Source organism: Amblyomma maculatum, chromosome 3 (assembly GCF_055883805.1).
Source record: "Amblyomma maculatum isolate TAMU_Amacu chromosome 3, ASM5588380v1, whole genome shotgun sequence".
NCBI classification, from domain to species: Eukaryota; Metazoa; Arthropoda; class Arachnida; order Ixodida; family Ixodidae; genus Amblyomma; species Amblyomma maculatum.
The window spans coordinates 132,268,779-132,291,802 of NC_139346.1; the positions used below are offsets into that span (position 1 = coordinate 132,268,779).

Sequence of the window (23,024 nt, forward strand, 5' to 3'; positions counted from 1 at the left end):
CACCAACGCGTTGCTTTCATCTCCTTCCGCTTCGACACGATCGTGTTGACAATTGATGCTGGCAGTCCGAGGTCATTTGCAATGTCGATTCGCTTCTTTTTCGGATTTGCGTCGACGACTGACAAGATGTTCAACTTCTCCTTCAAAGACGACGGCTTACGCTTACGAGACGCCATGGCAGCCAGCGAACGACGTAGGAAGAAGGTGGAAATGAGAATCTGTAGCTATTTGTCCGATCACAAGGTGGTGGGAACTAATGATGATAGTGTCTGGGAGCTTTAAAAGTAGGCAATCATCAAAATAAACCCGCGTCGGCCGAAACAAAGCTGCATAGTCAAACCTGTGGTAGATTAGGCGATAAAAATTTTGACAGGCTTGTGCATCCCGATTACGCAACCAGAGCTTGTGGCGCTGTTTACCGGCTATAAAAGCAACCAAAGTGGTGCTCGCTTGACTGGTGGGAACTAAGCGATATCGCAAGCACTTTCTGTTTGCTGCATACAGTGAACGTACTAACTCTGCTAGGAATCGGAGGGACGGGAGGAGTAGGTAGGGCACATGTAGGAAGGAAAAGCTAGGAGGAAGCATGACGTCACGCGGCCAGCCTTCGCAAGCCAAGCGTCGATGAAGCCGCTCCCTCCCCCGTTTTTTCGCTCTCCTAGTTCAATGTCGGTGCATTTAGTGCGCGCGGCTGTCTGCTGCACCGTGGGCTGCTGGGTGCTTCGCGCACGGCGGACCCCGCGCTACTTGCGCGGCGCCGACTCAAGTATTCGCGCGGTAGTATTCGCAAGTATTCGATAGTAGATATCACCACACGCTATCACGTGGTCTAACACGTAGGGGCCGACTCGCTCCCTTTTATTTTTTATGGCTAGGCTTCACAGATATTGTTGCGCGCTCCCTCCTCCATGGTGGGACAGCGCCGTTGACATGCGACCGCGCCAAGCGAAGCACTGCGGAGAAACCACCTCGGCGGCAATTTACGCCTTGCTCATGCAAGTCGCATGTGCCTGCTCTCAGCCAAATCATTTTCTTTTCGTCGCAGAACGCATTGTTTCGCTGAAGTCTGAACGTATTTACCGGGAAATCGTGCAATTCGGGAACGTATAAACCGGGAAACAAATACGTGTAACTCTGTAGAGCATTTTTTCGTGACCTCGATTTGATCGTACGAACCGGGAACATATCAACAAGGCTCTACTGTGTATATATATATATATATATAGGGACATTTGGGGGTCCTGTGCATGTTTTATTTAATATTTATTCCTTCCTTCTGAGCATTATTGTTTTTTGGTTTGGTTTAGTTTATAAGGTTTAACGTCCCAAAGCGACTCCGGCTATGAGAGATGCCGCAGTGAAAGGCTCTGGAAGTTTCGACCGCCCGGTGTTCTTTAAATGTGCACTGACAGCACATTAGCGCCTTGCATTTCGCCTCCATCAAAAAGTGGCCGGGATGCGATCTCTCATCCTCGAACACTGCAGTCGAGTGCCCTAACCACTACACCAACGTGGCGAGATGTAGTGTTTTTGTTTTTTTGGCCTCTATTGAGAAGCTTAATAGGGTAATTAAGTTACCGCGACCACGAGTGTAACGCGAGGGGCGACTTTCCATATTGCCCAGAGAGAAATAAATTGAAATTGCGAATGTAACGCAAGATAATCGCTTGAAAAAGTACCTTTAGTAGACCTTATGGCCATTGCAGTCTAATCAAAAGCGCTCATTCGTCGTCGTCACCGCCGCCACCGGAGGCAGAGTTCTCGGAAACCGAGTCGTCCTCCCAGATGATTCGGAAGCCTTTGCGGTCAGGCTCACATTTAAAAATCACCTCCCGCTGCATCCGCCACCCATGTAAGGTAGATTAGTAGTGTCTAGCTGTCAAGCTGCCACAGAATTTTCGATTTCTTCTGCTATCACAATAGCTTTTTTAGACGAGCGTCGTACCGTGCATGGCACGTTGCCACCATGCGAAATGCGATAACAGAAGTAAACGCGCTAATTCACTGCTAAAGATGTGGCAAGCCTGTGATCAAGGAGACAACGTGATTCTGAGCCCACAAACAAAAGGCGCAACTTTTTGACTTTGGATGGATTGGGATTCGGCTGATTTGGCTTCCCTGGTACCCACATTGCCAACATATAATCATAAAGCCGCTGAAACCGAAACAGAATTGTGGCGGATTTAATATGGCTGCACCCCGGTGCTACTTTAGGCCAACTGAATTGCAGCATTCTGTTATAATGCGAGGGTAGACTATGATAGCCAAAAATCACGGAAAAAGAATTTCAGTGCTCGTGTTTTTACTTTTTTGGCCATGTAAACGTAGCAGTCCTTTTTCGGTCGTTTACTTTTCCCAACTCTCTTTCTTGTCGCCTTTCTTTCAGATCCCTGGGCAAGTCGTAAGAACAAATCTAAAGGCAAAAACAAAAAGCAAAAAACCAAAAAGAAGAAAAAGAACGAGAAGTCTATGGGGAACGGTAAGTGGAGGGCATTGCTTGGTGCATGCATTATGGAAATTTTGTTTTGCTGTGGCCCATGGTTACTTCACTTATGTGCTATAGAGAATCGAGAAAATTTGCATATTTGCCCGTTGAGTGTGTGTTTCAATGTGGGGCCTGTATAGATGTCTATGCCCCTCTTGTCGTGGTAGGCACCGCTCCGCAGCCAGTTGTCCGGAGTGCACCAACTGTAGACAGTGAGAAAAAAGCGGCAGGCATGAAGCAGGAGCTTCTGGATCGGTTGGAGAAGCTCGGAGAGAAACTGCCGCCCAACACCTTGGACCAACTCATCGACGAGCTCGGCGGGCCTGAGAATGTCGCTGAGGTGGGTGCAGCGAAGAGTGACAAAGCATTACTTCGTGAGTTACAGCAAAATAGTTCTAATGTTGTGCAGGTGTATTGTGGCGATGTCTGCTTTCTTGCTTCATGGACCAGCGTTTATTTTTTATTAGCGGCGCATAGGTTCACTCATCTGACGGAGTGCATATTCACGGTCAGAGGAAGGGCATGGATTCCCAAGTGCGTTTACACTTGCGGCTCCCAGCTTCCATTCAAACTGCATGTGAATTGATTTGCTTGTTGCAACACACATTGTGGACCCTAGAGTATTCACTGCTCACCGCTTTAAAGATCAAGGGTGAGAAAAACTTCACACCAAGTTTCAGGTGCATTTTTGACGGCCCTAGGTCACCAATGACAACCATTGCCAACTGTTTTTCACAGCTGTTTTGCTTGTGTAGCTTGCAAAATACGCTTTACTTATAGGCTATGGACATTGAGGCCGCATGTGAAGGGCTCAGAAGACTCGGCATGACAAAATGCATGTTATAGACGGTGGCACGCAATTTTCTGGCCAACTTTAACACTTCATCTCATCCTCGTATGCTATTTGCACTTCCTCGCAAGGAGGAAGAGGCATTCATAGATCCCAACTGACCCTCGAACAGATGGGTGGAGGCTGTTTTCGTCACTTGAAAACAGGAACTCCTTCGCTTTGAAATAGGGATGGCACACCTGTAGTAAATATGTGCAGTATGACTTTGTTGGCAGCTCATGATGTTAGCCAGTCATAGGTGTGTCTTATTATTGTGTACCCTGTTGCAGATGACTGGCAGAAAGGGGCGTGTGGTAAGCACGGACAGTGGCACCATCCAGTACGAGTCTCGGTCAGAGGTCGACGTGCCTCTCGAGACCCTCAACCTCACAGAGAAACAGAGGTTCATGGATGGTGAGAAGGTGTGTGCATCTTTATAATTTTTGTGTTAAGGGGCGCGCTGTGGTGTGAATGCAGAGTACGGAAAGGGTCATACTCGCAGTTGAAGCAGTGCTTCTGTTCTTTGTTTTGCAGCACATTGCCATCATCTCTGAAGCTGCAAGCTCTGGCATATCGCTGCAGTCGGACAGGAGAGCAAAGAACCAAGCTCGTAGGGTTCACATCACCCTTGAGCTGCCCTGGAGTGCTGACAGGGCAGTGCAACAGTTTGGTATGGCAGCATCTCCTCCTCGTCCTCAGCTCTTCTGTCCTGTCATGTGCATTGCTTTCAAGTGAAAGGAGAAAAGTGGAAAAAAAAATTTAACCAGAAAAGCCTGATTGCTAGTCTTTACTTGATCCTGGCAGGACGAACACACCGGTCAAACCAGGTGAATGCCCCAGAGTACATGTTCCTGATTTCGGACTTGGCGGGAGAAAGACGATTTGCCTCCATCGTGGCCAAACGTCTTGAAAGCTTGGTAAGACTTCCTTTTTTTAATTATTATATCCCTGTGAAAATTAACCTCGCTTAGTTTAACCTTGAATAAAACAAGGTTTTGAAATTTTAAAGCTTGGTATCAAGGGCAGTATATTACCATTGTTCTGCTGAATTTTAGCAGAAAATAAAACTGGTTGTTACTGGCTACTGGATGGAATGAGGGATACTTTACATGGCTCAATGATGCTACATTTAGCACCGATGTCCACAGATATCTCTGAAGTGCTCAGACAGCATGCTGTGCAAGGCTGCAACACTGGATGCTGTCCTCTAGGTTAGAGGTAGCCTCACTCTGGGTGTCGTGACTTAATTGTTGCGTGCTGTAACGGTTGCCAGAATGTTGGCGGGCCTAGCATGAGTGCTTCTGCCCACGCCATGCCCACTTTTTCCTCATCAGTAGCAACACTGTGAAAATGGACAGCAACCAGTGACTAATTTATCATGAAAATTTTATTTGGCGCATTAGAATGCACTCTCAGATAGGCTGCTGTGAACCCAGAAGCCAGCATCAGGTGTGCACATTGCGCTGGATGTGCGACCCAATTTACCCCAGATGAGTGGCTGGATATCTGCATGCAATGCGGTAGTGGAATGGCATAAACTACAGTCGCCGACTGTTTTTTCGAACTTAGCGGGACCAGAGTAATGGTCCGAATAATTGAACAGTCTGAAAAATCCATGAACTTGAAAAGAAAAAAGTGAAAAATAATTTTTACAAATCACTAACTGCGCCGCACCCACGCGCATGCGCTCGTATGATTCGATGTGGCGAGCACAGCCGCCAGTGCGCTCGCGCTGGCTGATTCAGGCGCAGCAGGTGTGCACGCCGCCGGGAAGCATGCAACTCTCTCAAGGCAGTTACCACGTGCGCAGTGGTGCTCCGCAGAAGCGGATCATGCTAAGCTGTAACCACTATAATCCTCCATTTAGAATATCTCGGCCAGTCATGCTTTCATCATGTCCATGCCACTTCACAACGTACCGCGACACAGTTGATCGTGCCGCAAACGAATGCACGCACCATGCATTCAGTTTTCATGGCAGACCGCTAGGTGGAACTCGGCGGGAGGAAAGTGAGTGAAACGAGAGCCATCATGAATGCACCGGACCCTTCTCCTTTTCCCCACGAGTAGTGGCGAACGGTGCTCACGTTCCGATCGCGCATTCTTTGTAGGCTGCCGCGATGAAAAGTCAAGCATTTTCTTATTGCCACTGCCTCAAATGGCGACGATGAACAAAGTGCCAAGCTAGTCCATCTGAATGACTGCTTCGCCTAGCTTTCACGGCCGCGCAAAACCGATTTTTTGTGGAAGCGACTCCCGCTCGCGTCTAAGTGATGCTGAAAATATGGGCCTTCAGCCAGAAAATGATCTCCACAATACTGCTCGCGCCAAATTTGGTCCGAAATATCGGTCGTGAAAATGTACACGCTCCTATGGGCCGCCTGACGGTTCCTAAATAAGGTTCGAAAAATCGGTCGGCTACTGTAGCTTGTGTTCACATACAGAAAATGCACATAGCGCGTACAGCAGGAACGAAGTGTGAAACGAAAAAATGCCATAATTGTGCTTACCGTGGTAGGTTGCACATGTGTTATCTTTGATTTCTGTTCTATAATGCACTTTAAGCATGCTTTTCCTAATTGCTGGGCAATATTTCTATATAGCTCCCAGTTAAGATCCAGCTCCCAGTGAGCTCCCAGTGAAACTAAGCATGGCTTAGCTTCAGTTATCTTTGATTTCTGTTCTATAATGCACTTTAAGCATGCTTTTCCTAATTGCTGGGCAATATTTCTATATAGCTCCCAGTTAAGATCCAGCTCCCAGTGAGCTCCCAGTGAAACTAAGCATGGCTTATTTTTTTGGATCATAGCCTCACTGGGAGAGAGTGATTGTTAAAAGATGTCCCGTGATTGAGTATATTTTGCATGTGCTGTGAAACTTACTAGCCACTTTTCTGTTTACATTGTCTCATCGTTTTTCTATCGTCCAGGGTGCACTGACCCATGGTGACAGGAGAGCTGGGGAGTCGAGGGACCTGTCACGATTCAACATTGACAACAAGGTACGTGCTCTGTCGCGTCTGCTATGTGTGTATGTGGCTCATGTTGTTCACGTTTTCACAGTATGGCCGAGCCGCCCTAGAAACTATGATGCGGGGCTTGATGGAGATGGAAGTCCCACCCCTGGTTCCACCGCCTGAGGATTACGAAGGGGACTTCTTTGCTGGTGGGTTGATGTGTGGTGCTGTAAAGGCCAGTGTAACTGCTGGCGTAACCTGGGACTTTACTGGACCCAGTTTGAGAATCCTTCGATGCATTCATGCTATGCTAAAAACAAATTAGAAGGAAATTTTTTTTTTTAACATAACTGCCTCGTGTGTCTGTGTGTGTGTGCATCCACACGTGTTAAGCAAAATTTTCATTAAGCTTTGAAGACCTGGGCAAATATATAGTTAAAAAACCTGGATATAACAAAATTGAAAAAAGTCTGCAAATTTTGTGTAGTTTTTGTTACATGCAGTTTTCACCCTGAAGTCTCGATGGTATAATACAGAATCTAAATCGAAATAAGTAATGGAATTGAAATCATCTTGATAATATTTCCCGTAAACCTTTGTTACCCAAAGCCGAAATGTTATTGCTCAAAATCCTGAATTCTCTACATGTAAGTGTGTGGCATTCACATTTTCAATACGAAGCTGATTTTTATAACCTTTTGGGGTGGGGGGATGAACTGCATTGATATACCACTTACCCCTTGCAACAGGGCACATTAGCTGCATGCAAGCACCCAAGTCAGGGGTGAAGGTGCTGCTCCTTCATTCTGCTCCAAAATGCAATATTGCTCCAAACCGGCTGCCTTGATGTTCTGCCATCAAATTCAGCAGAACACAGATTTTTGTTGCACAGGTAGCTATTAATAATATTTCCTCCAAAAATGTGAATTTGATTAAGTGACTGCAAGAAGCACATGGGGCAGAGGCATGTTGCGAACGCCTTATATACGCTCTCGGGTCCGCTTAGTGGAAGGCAACACAATGGTGGCAGTTATAATGCACCTCGCGCTGAGCTTAATACATATAAAAGTTTCATGAAGTAAAAAAGCATAGAGTATAACAAATTTGCGAGTAAATTGTAAAAAGTCTCAATAAACGACTGGCTGGACATAATTACAAAAAAAAAAAGTTTTTTTGCACTTGACGTAGCACCTTCTCCAAGCCTTTTGAATTGTGGATGGTGAGGGAAGCGAGCGAAGCAGTCATGACTGGTACCTTGAGTTGTTTACTAAGGGTTCAGCTGTGAAAAAAAGTCCGTACTTCACCATCGCGCCTCTTTGTTAGTACCAGGCGTGGCAAGCCTGCTTCATACAAAAGCATACTAGAAGCTTATGGGGGTGACACCACAAAGGTGCCATTCACTAGACATACCGTATACACGCGTGTAATGGCCGCATTTTTTTTTTTCGAGATTGGGGTGAAAATCTGGGGGTGCGGCGATTACATGAGAAAAAAGACAGCTAAAAAAATTATTTGCGGTGGTACCTGCCTTTATTATTGTCAAAAAACTCCTCGTCCTCCTCCGCTAAACTCGTCGGGATTTCAGGCTCGTCCCGTGTCCAAAACATCACTCCTCATCGTCGTCCTCCTCCGAACTCATCTCGAACTCATCCAGGAGTGCTTCCACTCCTGTCACATATTCGTTGCGACTTTTCCCCATGTGCAAGCTAACTGACTGCACTGATGTAATGAAGTGAACCATTGCTGCAAGTCTAGCTGCATAGTTCGGGTACAGTCAGTTAGTAGGCAAATCCTAAAGTCTTTAGATTTGTCAAGAAGGCGAAGAATGGCCTCTCTCACACCTTCTCATTATACACTTCTTTTTACAGATTGCCGAAAAGCACTGGTGGGTGTAGGCCTGGTTAACGAAGATGAATTTAGCAAGATGCAGTCGCTTGATAAAGGTGAGTGATCTCATTGCCTTGGAGCTGAAACTGCATGCCTCATTTTGCTCTTACTATTTTTCATGAATGCATGTGTGTGATTTATACCAGAATTTTTTTGTAATGTGCTTGTGCTTCAAATAGCATTGTGTAGCTGATAAATTCTCTCTGCCTGACTCTCTGTAAATGGCATTTAGCCAAGTGCTTTCTGTTTGTTCCTCTGTTGCCCATTAAAAGTAACCTTGACATTTGGGAGCTGCACAGTACCTTGTGCATGTAGTAGTGGTGATGCGTTTCATCGATGCATCCAAAAATATGGTCCGAGATTTGTATTAGAAGACAACGGAGGTTCTCGCCAAGTAGTGGGAAATTGGTAAGGCCTAGGGGAAGTATAGCAGAACCAAGATTTTGACAAGTTGAGTGTATTAAATTTTGGAGAAATTGGCACACAGCGACGATATCAAGGACAAGCTCGTTTGCCCACTCATCTTAGTCGTTGTCCTTGTGTGCTGATATTTTTTCCAGAAATATAGCAGCATGGAGGCTGAGTGTAGGTGAAGCCTTATACCCTAATCACACGTGCAAGTTCGATGCCCATCGAGGCGATGGAGATCGAACTCAATGGGGATGGGCCATTGCCACATAGCAGTTTTCAGTGAGCATTGAACCCGATAGACATTGACTCAATGAGGTTCGCAAATGGCTATTGGAATGCCAAGGAACATTGAGAGCAGCCCTGCACTCACGCTAAGGCAAAAAACAAGACAGACTTGAAAGAAACAAAACATCCTCTGGACTAAATTATTTAGACTACATTAAACAGCTCGTCACTAGTTTTTCCGGAGTCAAAATGATCGCTCTGTAGAATGTGCACTGTTCAGATGCAAGCAAACTGACGCTGTTCTAGGGTGTCTAGTTCTGTGGCAGTGCGGCATGCTGCAATGTTTCACTCATGTTCGTCCTTTACATTGCTTTGCGACAACAGAGACCAAGAAGAGCCCCACATGTGCTTCTAACGATAGCAACTACGAATGCGGAGAAGATTGCCTGTGGCAACATCGCTGGCGCAAAACAAATGCGGCAATTGCACATCATTCGTCGTCGTTTCATTGTTGCTTGCCTGTGGGTTATGTCGTTCTCTGAGATATTTGAATAACCTTTCACTTCATATCTGTCGGACGACACACTCACTGCTCAGTGGTCATTGAAATTTGCAGTGTGGCATTGGTGCATCTCGATGACCGTCAAAAATTTTAATGGCCATGCACTCAATGGGCATTGAGATTGCCCGTGTGACAGGTGTTAATGGGTGCCAGTGCCAAGCAGTGAAAGAAAGTACTGCACTGCTTAAACTTCTTTCATAAAGAGACTAGTGGAACATACTTCTGGAACCACTGTACTTTTTTTTTTCCCCCTCAACTCAGACTACAACAACATGAGCAAGTTTTTGAACCGAATCCTGGGCATTGAAGTGGAGCTTCAGAATGCCCTTTTCAAGTACTTTACGGATACCCTGGACGCCATCATCTCAGAGGCTAAGCGCACAGGCCGCTACGACCTGGGCATCCTGGACCTGGGCACAGCCGGCGACAACGTGAGGCGTGTCAAGGTGGATGAGTTTATCCGCAACCACGCCACTGGTTCGGCCAAGACGGAGTTGCACACTGTCGGTGTGGAGCGCGGACTCTCCTTCGAGGCCTCCCAGGACATTTGGAAGGAGTTGACGGGCAAAGAAGAGGGATACTATCTCTCAAACCAGGTGAGTAGGGACACTGCAGTTTTCCTAAATACTTTCCACAAAGGTACCAGGTTACTCTTTCTCTCTTTAGAAGAAACATTTCTCTTCTTTAGAAGAGAAATGTTTGAGTACAAAATAGCCAGGGTTCTCCCCATAAAATGTTATAGACATTTGAAGACCGACAGAAAGGGATGGGATCGGGCTGTGTAAATGGCCCCGTTGCGTTTTGAAGACGCTTCACCGCACAAGTTACCTACTTGAAAGGTGGAGATAGCACATTAATGTGAGAGAAAAATACTGCATAGCACTGTCCCGAAATACAACTAAAAGGCCAGTGATATGCACTGCACTGCCTCAAGCAGCGTCACATCAGTCGCTGAAAGTTCTCCCCGAGTATTCAAGATTCCAGCAATTAATGCGCCACCTGACAGCGAAGCCATGCAACGAGCTAAAGAGGTCTTAGTAGTAGATGCCTCTCTCTTTCGCTGTGAAAACGCGCTAGCACAGCGCTTGTAGCATCGTAAAAAATGAAAAAAAAGAACAAACTGGAAACCAATTCTCCACTGTTCCGCAGTGCGTGTCAGCACAGTGGCACATCGTTTCATGTATTTCCTTTGTGCTGTAGCGATCAGTGCTGAAGAATCGATTGCATTTCCAACCTCCACAAAGGGACGTTGACAATTTACTGTCTAGCTCAGTGATAACGAAGTCGGCGAGAATTGGAAATCGCTTCACTCTATCTGCTCTTTCGTTGTATCCGGACTATGAAAAAAGAAGAGTCAAATTCCTTAGCCTTCACTAGCATGATGTGTCCACTGAGCGGGATGTTCTTTGGTCGGGCATCCAAGAACCACCTGTAAAGTGCGGTTTCTACGTCGGCGTATGCCACCACGCTGGATCCTCTTTCGGTCCCTGCTGCTATTGTCGTTGAGGATGGCGTCGATTTTGCTGCCATTCTTGATTATCATTGAGAGTGTGGACTGACGATTTCATACTTCTGTGCGATATCACTTCATGTTTCGGCGCACTTCGTCCAGAATGGCGCGCTTCGTCTTCTGTAACAACACTTTTCTCTTTCGTTGAGATGCTGGGGCTCGCGAGACTCGACATTGCTGAGAAATTGAAGGGTCGGGTCCGAGAAAGGGGATATCAGAGTAGATTCGTTGTTTAAAAATTGTCCAGGCAAAGTCAGGGGTCGCGAGATATCAAAGGTAAGAAGCGGAACAAGGCCGGAAGACCTAATGGCGTCGGCGAGAGAAGCGTATACAAAGATGCACCAAAATGGAGGAACCACTCTCGCTTCTCTCGCCCTCTCTCATTTCCATGACGATTTCTTCCTGACTCTCCCTCTCTCCCGGGCTCAGAACCGAGTGGAGAGATATTCAAGAACCGCGATTCGCCAAGTCGACCACTGCTGTGGGACATCATCGAAAGTTGCTTTTTATTTTACCTTTTTTTACCTCCTGCGCAACCGGCTCGACGGGACACCACATCACGAAGACGACAAGCCAAGCGATGCAGTGAGGCAACCTTTCGCTTCGCGGCAGTGCAGACGACGCTGCGCATGCTGCCGTCGGCCAAATTTTTTCCTTAATTTTATACAAAAATTTGCCTGAAGATGTAAAAGTCTCCTGATTGATAACAATATTTTCCATTTGGTACAAAATCACTTCGCTATATCCGCTGACGTGTGCTTATTTACTTAGTTAAAACTGGACTTAAATTGTATTGAAAATGCAAAAATGGGAATGGGAAACTGAACTTCCTTCATTAGAACCGCTATTTCACTATAAGTGGCTCCGCTATAACCGGGCTAGACTGTATATCTTTTTATGCCTGTTTTTGTTGTGTGATTTCTTTCCTGGTATCGATTGCCTTCTACTAACCTTCCTAAGGCATGGAACACCTACAGATAAGTACTTGTAGTAAACAGCAATGCATACTACACAGTCAAATTTTTTGCGTCACTTATATTTAATGTTGATCTGCGCACACATAAACAAACTCAGCTGTGACAGCTTGATCACAGCACATTTTAAGCTTGTTCTGCTAAAGACATCATTGTCAGAAGGAAGTAGTCTATGACGATTGGCTGAATTTTTCACTGCTTTAAATGCAGAAAAAAAAAACTGCACCTTCCTAGAACTCACTTTTCTCGTATGCAGGAAATTGTTCAACATTGATCTGTGACTGCAAGACGTGTGGCGTGTGTATCAGGATATTTCTTTGCCAGCCTACGTCGTTGGCATATGTTTGGCTGGTCTGGTGGATAAGACTTGCGACTTCTGGCAACATTCAGTACTGTAGGTGCAGTTCATGCCAAGACGTCTTCGATTAGGAGGAGAAAGGGTGTGCGACAACGTGTGACACGAGCAGTACCACTTCCGGGGTGAAAACGAGCAATTTCTCCCGTGGGCAGATGTTTAAAGAGAACTTTGGAAGGTGGCATTCTGCCCACTGCAGACAGGACAAATGAATCTACCCCGGGTTTCACCTAACGGGTATCGTTCCTGCACCATGCTGTTTACTGTAGGCACAGGTTATTATGTTCTCTCCCCCAAAGACGAGGTGGAAAAAATCTAGCAGCTTCATTAGCCCACACTTCTGTAGTGAGTTTCTACTCTGCTTCACATTTTCAGCTGGTTTCGCGCTTCGGTAGTTGTGAAGGCCATCGTGCATGTATGGCATGAGTCAAGCTGCTCTTCTGCTTGCAGGTGCGCAATGGCAAAAAGACAGCTGTGCTGGCTGTCGCGGACCAAGCTCGGCGGTCGAAGGAGAAGAAGGAGAAGCTCTTCCGCCTGTACAGGCCGAACACTGGCCTCCAGGTTCGTCACGAGAGCATCACAGAGTTGAAGAGCAAGTACAAAAAGGTGGGCCCCTACTCCTTTCATTACGGCACCTCACTAATGCCATGTGTACTGCATTTTGTCTTATGGGGAGCATAAATTGCATTGCAGGTCGCTCCAGATGAAGCTCAGCCACATTGGAAGGAGCAGTACGATTCTTCTGAAACAACGTGTAGCCATGTTTACTGGTAAGGTGCTCCATTCACCTGACAATGTGGGAATATTGTTTGGCCTAGCCATTGTGTGACCGTAGTTCTTGCCACATGGTCTTACTACAAGAAGCATGGTCCCCATGCTTCTTGTGGTGGAAAAGGAGGCATCTCGTTTTGGGACACAGATTAAGGACTACACCCACTTAGCAGCTGTGTTGTCGTGAATGGTTTCTAACTTGGCAAAGTGTCATCAGAGAAAGATTTTCTGCAGTCAAGTTTGGTCCAAAATTTATTTCTTATATCCTATAGTCATGAAAGTATACTCACAAATTCCTGCAAACATGTCTGCTTATAAACCCAAACAAAACGCGCTCTGATATAGACAGCACAAAGGTGTGAGAATGCATAACTTCTTTAATTAAAAGCTTTGTATAACTCTGTTCTGTGTTGGGGAGCAAGAATGCACACTTAGGCAGGGATGGCTGCCCCGTGCACATACATATTTGTTTTAAAAACAGCGCAATCTTGGCCATGTTGGTAGTCTGCCTTGTTTAGAGCTCGTTCTCCTTTTGGCTCGTTACCATCAGCACTACTTGCGTCATCTGCAGGAATCAACTGATCGACGTTTTCTTCTTGCTTGGTCATATCAGGCGTTGCAGCACAATGATGGAGTTAATATCAGCAGTCACGAAGTCCTCAAAAATAATGTTCAAGTCTCGCTTTCTCATGTTTTTCATGTCACCTTCAGTGCGGACATCGTCACTTTTCCGCCTTGCATAAGATCGCCAACACAGTGCTAGGTGCCACACCAAAGTCTATGGCAACATGCTGTTCCTTAGCCCACTCTTGACCATCCTAAATACAGTAAAAGCTCGTTAATTCAAATTCCACGGGGCCGCCAGGCCAGTTCGAATTAACCAAAATTCGAACTAATGAAAGTGAGCAAAAATGAAGGCGTTTGATGCCCGGCGGGCACGAAAAACATTTATTTAGCAAAAAAGTCTGTTATCATCTTCTGCTTCTTCTCTCTGAGGGCTACCATACTCACTCGGTCTTCTAGCATGCGAATGCGACGCAGGGAGTCTTCTTCCCCCTCTTCAAAGCTGAAGAAAAGGCGCGCGACATTCAGCGCTCCCATAACTTCTGCCGCGGATGGACGCACGGGCTCTTGCTCCTCGTCGTCCTCGTCTTCTGCCTCTTCTGGGACAGACTGCTCCCCAACAATTTCAGCGACAATGTCCTCATCACTTAGGGCACCGCACACTGCTGCATCGCTGTCTACTCCAACGTAATCATCAAAACTGACGTCCTGCAGCACAGCACGCACAGCCGCAGGCAGAGGCTCCGGACTCCCATCGTCGCCACTTTCTTTCATACTTCCGGCAGCAAAGCCACAGTGGTGGAAGCAGTTTGCAATTGTGGACGGCGTGACCTGCTCCCATGCACGCACCAACATGTGCATTGCTGTGAGCAATGTGATGGTGCTGGTCTTCTGGTTTCCAGTGCACAAAATCATGCGCTCGATCATGTGGCGCCTATAGAAACATTTGATGTTTCTGATCACCCCCTGATCCATCGGCTGCAAGGCCGCAGTCGTGTTGGCGGGCAAAAAGACTAGCCTTGTGGCTTTCAGCTCGGCGTCGACTTTGTGTGCCGAGCAGTTATCCACAATGAGGAGAACTTGACGCTTCCCTAGCTCCATCCTCCGATCGAATTTCAAGAGCCATTTTTTAAACAATTCGCCCGTCATCCACGCCTTGCTGTTGGCGGTGTATTCCGTCGGCAGCGTCCTAATGTTCTTGAAACATCTAGGCTTATGTGCCTTGCCGACAACAAAAAGAGGGACCTTCTCCATCCCGGTCATATTAGCGGCGACCAGAACAGTAATCCGCTCTTTGCTTCGCTTGCCGCCAGCGCAGCTGTCCCCTTTAAATGTTACTGTTCTGTCGGGCTGGAGCTTATAAAACAAAGCCGTCTCATCTGCATTGAATATATCATGTGCCGAGTAGCTTTCTAAGTACTGCTGCAGAGCACCGCTTCGCCACGTGGCACAAGTTTCTGCATCCACTTCTTTGGCTTCTCCAGACAACACCCGGAAGACAAGATTATGTCTGTCTCTAAAGCGGTGAAACCATCCTTCGGAGGCGACAAAATCTTCCACATTCAAGCGCAGGGCGAAATCGGCCACCTTCGCCATGATAATTGGGCCGCTCAGTGGAATGTCAGCGCTTCTCATTTCTTTCACCCACGTGATCACAGCGGTCTCAATTTCCGGATACTTGGCTAACCGAAGCCTTTTTCTGTTGCTGGCGAAATCTTCGGCTTCATAGGCATCCTCGATGGCCTTCCTATTTCGGACGTACGTCGACAACGTGCTTGGTGGAATCCCGTGCTTTTTCGCGATTTCCACTTTGCTGGCCTTCCGTTCATCCACCTCGCGTAAAATAGCCACTTTCTCCTTCACCGTCTTGGCACAGTATTTCCCACGCGAACACATCTCGCGGACATAAGCTCACAACAAGCGGCGTGCAAAACGAGGGCTCACGAAATGCAACACGAAACCGTGGTCGATAACACTAAAACGTTCCTCGAAGGAGTCGCGGCAGGAAAGAGTCTAGTACTTGTTCCAGCACCCTAGCGGCGCCCCGATGGTTGTGCCATCTATCGTTCTGCCGTGAAAGCTTCCAACGATGGTTTTTAACAGCGCCGCTTGGCGGCGCGCAGTTCGAATTATGGGTGGCGGCGCCAATTTTTGAGTGAATTAACGAGCTGTTACGCGCATAGACTTCTATGCACTGCGGGCCGGACCACGATGACTATTTCGAACTATCCAAAATTTCGAATTAACGAGTTGTGAATTAACGAGCTTTCACTGTATCTTGGTTTTAGTCTCGGGCAAAACTTCTTTGCGCTTCTGAGCTGCCATTTTGCGTGACAGAGTCGGCAGACTCTCAGCCTAGCACGCACAGAGGCATCTGCCCTGCATGGTGTGGCATGACAAGGCATGCTAGTTACATGCCTATCAGCCGTTGATGCTGCTGTTGTTGCTGCCCCCAGGTGCGTGTTGTGCAAACATGCCGGCGATTTTAACGCAAATTTTTTCCCAATAATTTGTTTATTATTACGCAGTTTGACTGTATTATTAGAAATACTCTCATGGCACAATTATTTTAGAAATGTGAGATGTGCCTCAATTGGCTTATTAAAAATGATAAGGGGGAGGGGGGGGTTATTATCCAGAAAACATATAACCCTAACCACTTAATTTTTAAAAATGTCTTCTGAGTGGCTGGACTACCATTGCCATGGTCTGTAGAAGAAAAAAAACTGCAAAGAAAACCTTTACCCACTGAACTGTACAGGTACAGCAGCTGCCGTAAGAAGAACATGGGCCTGGCGTGTGAGGTGGGGCTGAGGCGGCGCACCTACCACGTGCTCAGTGGATCAGTGCTGGCTGTCTGGGCCAAGGTAGAGAGTGTGCTGAGCTCCATACACGGCCACAGCAGCTCCTCCAAGCTGCAGGTGGTGCGCCTCAAGACGGAGGACAACCTGCGCATTGTCGGTCAGTGCCTGCAGTTTACTGCTCAATGAAAGCCTGTTTCCGGCTCTGCTAAGTCCCTTGCATCTTACTCCCTTCTTTGGTTTTGTAGCGCGATAGCTTTGATGGCTTTCTCCAGAGAAGTCCGCGCAGGCCTCGTTTTCATTTTATCATGTCGCGTTTGGGATGCGCGCCATCCACTGCCACACAATCATTGGAGCGCCTGATAGTGCAAACGCCTGTTGAAAAAATAGTGCTAAAAGCGAGGGTCATGATTGCAACTACCCAGGTGTTTTAATTGATGACTAGTAAGTAGAAGGATGGACGACTGTCTAAAAAAAAAATTAGCTTTGGTTTAGCTCTGTTTAAACCTGGGAGGAAGCGGAAGCGTCTTTTGCTTGCTACATTATTCTCCTATCATACATTATTCTCCTATCAGTGCAGGGTGCTATAATATTGGGGGCACCTAAGCTCAGCCTTTAAGGGTGAGGCAAGAGCGTAAGCTACCAGCCCGCCTACAAAGTCCAGCATTAACCAAGCCGTATGGACGTGCCTGCACAGACCACTATCTAGCTTGGCCGGACCAAGTAGCATAGTTCTAATTAATGGGCGTTTAATGTACTGTGTGTTTTCATCAGGATTTATCTAAAAGCAAGAAAGTTTGATAACAATCTGCAGATGTGCCAGCGCAGAAGCACGGTGTCAGCACCTCAAAACAGGTGGCTGGCATGATAAAAAAGCCCACTTGGGTGCACAGAATCGGTCAAACTACATGCCTGCTGTTAGCTAGCCAATCTTGAGTGCAACTTTGTTAATATTGTTTACTTTCTACCATTTCTTTTTTTTTTTTTTTTTCTTTTTTTAAGCCAAATTTTGGCTCATGTCAAAAGTTTGTCGGAAGGATATCTCAACAGCTAGACCTATAATTCTTATTGCTATTTGAAGGCAAAATACAAGAGATGCTACACTGGGATCATATTTATCTGCTTTTGAATGCGATACCACAACACCAATTAAAAGCGGAGCAACAGTTCATTTTTCAGCATGACGTCACGGAATATCCCCTTGAAAATCCCATGTAAATGTACAAGAAAGTGGCGTCTTATATCGAACTTCAATTTCACTGGTCGGCGCACTGAAAAATGTGCCTTCCCTAATAATGACCACATCACCCTCAAGACCTTCCTGCCTCTTTCCCGATCTTCGTTTGCAGCAGCCCATGGCAGACAGGACGTCGGATGGTTTCTTTAACGTGCATTGTGAACCCTCTGTGTGCGACGGGTGACATGCAATGTCCGTATTTTGTTGTCGGGCTGAACGAGCGGTGTGGCAGTTATGGCGGCTGCAGAGTTCGATATATCCGGGTTCGACTGTAGCTTCGCAGTTCCGGAAGAGATGAATTTTTTTTCTATTAATTACATGAAGTTGTAAATTTACTTGTGAGCCATAAAATGATTGCTTGAAAAGTAGAAGAAAAAATCTAACACATGGTGCCATGTGGTTTTTCTTTTTTCTATTTATCTTTTATTCGCCCATGCGATGATTAACTTCGTGATTTCGCATTAGCAACACTAAGATTAACTCCGAGTCTCTGCTTTCCTGTGACTGTTGGCTTCCTCATAGCCGAGCTGCTTTGGGAACCCACAAACCAAACCAAACCAGTTGCATTCCTTGCTGCTATGTGCACCACCTGGTCCTATCGTCCCCATTCAGTGTGTAAATTCTCGTGCCTTGTGGGCTCTCTCTGCTGCCCAGGTACCATTATTCCAAGCAACTGCGTCGCCCCACTGGTGAATGTCCTGTCTCAAGATGCTGAGAAGACCAACAGCGAGACCTTTTGAGGCCGGGCCTCTTCATTACTCTGGCGTGCATGGGCCTCCACTTCCCACCGTGCTGTCATCATTGGGACACTGCTCCCCATGCATGTCCGGAGGAAGCATTGTTGGTAGCGGGAAAGGCTTCTTCTTCGTGGACTCTTCCTCCTCTACTGTCAGGTGTCCCGACCTTCCGTGCATGTGCGTCACAGTACCGCTTACCTTACCACGCACTCCACAATTCCCCTGTATGTAGGGTGTTGCGTTTGTCTGTTATCTCTGGCTTGCTCTTCCTTTTGTTCCGTCTTTTTTTTTTTTTTTTTTTTAATTAAGGAAGTCTAGCAAGAACCAAAACCAATGCATTAAACAGCATAAATGGTCTAGGAATGATGTTTCAATTTTTCTCTCTCTCTCTCTCTGTGACTTGAGGGAGTGGGAAAGTTTAGTGAGAGAGGATTCTAAACGTGATGGAAGTCGTGTGTGCATGGTATGAAAAACAGTGTATTTAGTAATGTATGTGTGTGTGTCTTGGTGGTGACATCGTACGATGGAGAAAGATGCAAAGAAGAATCAAGGACAGCTTTTGTAGATATTCTATTTCTCTCGCCCCTTTCTGTTGGCAATTTTCTTTTTGTACTCACTGCCTTTTACTTGTTCTGTACGTGTTGCTGCTGGGCGCCCTGCAAGACATGGTGCTGTTATTTTATGATTTTTTTTTTTCTGTCTCTTTCTCTCGGCATATTGTTACACGCTCATTTGTTATATGTCATTCATCATTTTTGGTCAATTGAAAGGAGCTGTCATTCCCATCTCTCATTTAGCGCATGATCCCCAGTGCATTTCAGGTTCTCACCTTATCTCTACCCATCCTTGCCCTCTGGAAATACCACTTTCAGTTTGGATCAGCAGAATAAGGCGTAAATGTTGTGCACTCTATCAGTTTAGTCAGACCAACTTGTGATGTCCTTCTTTCCCCAGACAGGAACAGTGTAATAGTGACAGGAAAGCAAACGCGAGCTGGCAGGTGGCCGTGTGTTTAGTGGCGCGTATTTCGTAACTATTTATTACTCTCTAGCTCTTGAAAAGTGTTTATAGTCTGCTGTGTTGTTATTAGTAGCGGAACAGTGATGCTTCTCACCTTGGATGCTTGTGTGTCCTCATTCCCCACTTCTCTGTGTTTCGCGGTTTTCGTTCTATGCATCAGTCAGTGAAGGCAAATGATCAAGTTGCTTTTGGAATCATCATGTGGCCCCATTCCTAATGAGATGACTCTGAGAAAAGTTCTGAAATAAAAAGGCGATGCAAAACCTGCCTCCAGAATTTATTTCATTGTGTCGAGCCAGATGGTTTTTAAATTACACACCAGCACATAAGATTTTCTTTTAAACTGTTCTCCAGTATTACTGTGATCAGGTAGGCTTGTTTGAAGCACCCAAAAGAGTGCAGAACCCTTGTCTTTTATACAGGAAAGTTGAGGGGAAGCCACCAAGGCAGATATTACGAGAAAATGAGCCTGCTATAAACAGTCTGCAGTGTGGCTAATCGTCATGAAAATGTGCGACAACAGTAGCCGGGACTCTGCACTGCACACTTGCGTTATATGGTAGCTTACCCCACCACTAATCAATCTTTGATGCACATTGCACACATGGCTGCTATGCTAATCACACTTAAAACACATTCGAGTGTTAACATTGATTGAAAGCTTTTTACTACGCCGCTGTGCCTTTCAGTAGCATTCAGACACAAGCGTTTTTGGAGCAGTAAAAAATTAGTTTTTTCAGCATTCGAGCTATACGTTAGGGCATGTTTCCAGCGCCAGAAGCTTTCAATAATTGCAATTTTTCTTCCTGGTGTATAAAAAAAATGATTTTTTTCCTTTTCAATGTTAAATGCTTTGACGACACATAGACATCTATGTTGTCATAATGAGCAGTGAAAAAAATTCTTAAATCAAACTGATGAACAATTTTGAGCAGACAGCAGCAGATGGAATGCTTGCTTCGACACTTCATAACTGAATGTCATGTTTCACCAAAACCTGTACATATCTTCACTTGATTCAAACGTGAAGTCTACCACTGTGATGTACTCGAGCATCACATCAATGAGCTGCTGAATTCCGCTCTGTCTAGTACATATTGTTTATGATCCTAATGCTGTGCTGATAAATTTCCTGGGCACTGGTCAGTAGCACCTTCAAGGAGGATACACTGCACTGAAGGGTAGCCTTTTCCTCCTTCAGATTCTTTACTTTATGGCCTTCTTCATTTCATTGGTGCTTTCTTAATGTCGACACGTTGGTGATGGGCCATGTATTGGTTTTCCAATACTCTTAAGAACATTTCTAGTGAATGCACCTTTCCGGCACCACCCGCACAGCGTTTTAATGGTGAGGTACCTGCTTGTTTCACATTTGAACCATGAATAGTTCGTGCAATTCTTTGTAGCTGAAGGAGTTTTGCCAGTTCATGATAGTTTGAGGTATGTGCTTTGCTCACTGCTGGGAAAGGGTGCCAGTGTCCAGCTGCACTGCTCACAGTCACTCGACCGAATTCTACAGGATCGCATTTTTTGCAGGCCATGAAAACCTATATTCTGGTTAATTTGATTGGATTAACATAGAAGCAGCCAGTTTGGAGCAGGATGGAGCAAGGAAAGCACGATGGAGCAGCACTTCCACCCCAGCTGTAGGAATAATAAGGCAGAAATCAATGGCTTTACTTGCACTATGTTGTGTTCATAGTCATGGTATGCTCCAAGATGAGTGGTACTACTGTTTGACCACCAATGCGAAAGCAGAACCAAGCCCTCTACTATGAAGGCATTTCTCTTGGCCTATGTATTGCTTCGATGGCGAGCAATGCTCATAGCCATGGCATATTGCAGCTAGTGCCCATGCTTGCAGGCAGAAACATTGAGAAGCATAGAGCAACTGAGTACAATCACCTGTGCCTTGTGGCACACTGCACACATTTTGCAAAGGCGAGAGGTGTGCGTTAAAGGAAAGCACCTGGAGGCAGTTGACTACAAAAATGCGGTGGACCTTTCTAAACAAGCGTGCAGTCTGCAAAAGCTATGCATACTTGGCAAGCTTGAAGTGGAATCAAGGCAAATTTCTTGATGGGCAAATTAAGCTAAATTTCATTAGTTGTGCACTGTAAAGACTAAGCCGAGCATGTAGGGAGAAGTATGGAGACGCTCATTATATTTTTCAAAACTGATGGTGAAGAGTAGTAGGGGTTTATAGATGTGTGAAAGCATGTGTCATTGCTAAACCCTGTGGCTGCTGAAATCAATCAGAAGCTAGTCTAGTGGTGACAACTGGGAGCTGACACTGATGGTCAAATGCCACCCTGTGTTGTGTTACACTCCACTATACATTGCTGTTGCAATGCTAGGTTGGCTTCAGGGTCATGTAAGCCGCAACATTCTTGGTTGGGTTTGACCACCTGAACCAGCACAATAAAAGCAGGTTTGCCTTGTGAACAGCAGCACTAAGAAATTGCATAAAGTGCAGCGAACATTGTCACTGGTGTCGCCACCTTCCTGTGCACGACATTCTGGCAGTGGAGCAGAAGCTGCACAGCCAAAACCCTTCTTATGCATGGGAGTATAGTGAAGTTTCTTTTATCTTAAAGCACTATATTGTCAACATTAGTTTAAGACTTATATAGGGAAAATTTTTTAGCTGAGCTCGCATTACCTTGTGGCCAAACTCCACATAGGTGAATTTTTTTTTTTTTTTCAGGAGTGCGTGTTGTCGAGCTAGTTGGTTCCGCATATTTAAGAAGAAATTAGCGCTAATACTTTGACGGGGGGACAGACGAAAAGAATTGTGTTTTCTGCCGTCTAATTATTAGCGCTAATTTCATTAATGTTTTTTGTTTACCACCATATAAACATTTATAAGTTGTCAGCCATGGCATACAGTGCAGTTTTTCATGGGTAAGAGGACTGCTGTGGTGTGCATTTTGTGGGTGGGCGTGCCTGCATGCACGTTCTCAACACAATTAAAACAGGCAGGAGGAGTCGTATACAAGTGATGTTTTGGCACATACAGCTTTCTGTGGCAACGGGCACAAGGCATTGCCTTCTACTAGCAAACCAGAGAAATGAGCTGGTAAGCTTACGGTGCGCTCTCATAGCTTTCATTCCGTAGCCGCAGAAAGCTCTCTGCAATTACAGTCCTGTCCCAATGCCAAATGACCAAAGAGCACCTTCAAAGAGATATGTTTTGTTTGCAAGGATGGCATCTCTGCGCATCACTGGCATTTAAAGCAAAGCGAGAATTTTTTTGTGGAGAGGAATTTTATTCAAAAACATGAATGCCAATACACACAATTTGATTAGTCTGGCTGCTTCACTACAATGGATCACACAATAGCAAAGATAATTTTCGTGACGACACGCTTCGTCGCCAAACTTTGGTATTACTTTCAACTTATTTTGCAGACATTAAGTAGAATGTGTTGAGCTGAAGGGGTCGCATACTAAACTGATTTTACGTTACTCCACATGTCAGGTTTGGGTTAGTTTAATATCTTGCACTTGCAATGTGCCTTCGTGGTAATGTAATGTATCATCAACGTAGCAAACTGCCAAAACTGCAGTTTGTGATTAGAAAGATATAAAAGCTTCGTATAGGAGTGCCTCTACATGTTAACCAGTGTGCTAAGTGGGAAACCCTTATTTCTGGCACTGTTGCGTCCAGCTTGATTGCAGCCGTGTGCTATGCACATAC

At 45.8% G+C, this 23,024-nt stretch overlaps 1 protein-coding gene across 3 annotated transcripts in view; it reads left to right on the plus strand.

Moving 5' to 3' along the window:
- LOC146196058 (protein strawberry notch homolog 1-like) overlaps positions 1-19,592 on the plus strand; it is a 54,908-nt gene extending 35,316 nt beyond the window's left edge. For all 3 annotated transcript variants that reach the window (XM_084598067.1, XM_084598066.1, XM_084598068.1), the window contains exons 15-27: positions 2,387-2,479; positions 2,653-2,825; positions 3,605-3,736; positions 3,849-3,984; positions 4,119-4,231; positions 6,244-6,315; positions 6,377-6,479; positions 8,139-8,213; positions 9,617-9,951; positions 12,645-12,800; positions 12,888-12,964; positions 16,291-16,490; positions 18,222-19,592. In XM_084598067.1, the coding sequence (XP_084454193.1) occupies positions 2,387-2,479; positions 2,653-2,825; positions 3,605-3,736; positions 3,849-3,984; positions 4,119-4,231; positions 6,244-6,315; positions 6,377-6,479; positions 8,139-8,213; positions 9,617-9,951; positions 12,645-12,800; positions 12,888-12,964; positions 16,291-16,490; positions 18,222-18,307 (1,751 nt within the window). In that variant the 3' untranslated portion in view covers positions 18,308-19,592. The remainder of the gene's footprint in view (positions 1-2,386; positions 2,480-2,652; positions 2,826-3,604; positions 3,737-3,848; positions 3,985-4,118; positions 4,232-6,243; positions 6,316-6,376; positions 6,480-8,138; positions 8,214-9,616; positions 9,952-12,644; positions 12,801-12,887; positions 12,965-16,290; positions 16,491-18,221) is intronic.
- The last annotated feature ends 3,432 nt before the right edge of the window (positions 19,593-23,024 follow it).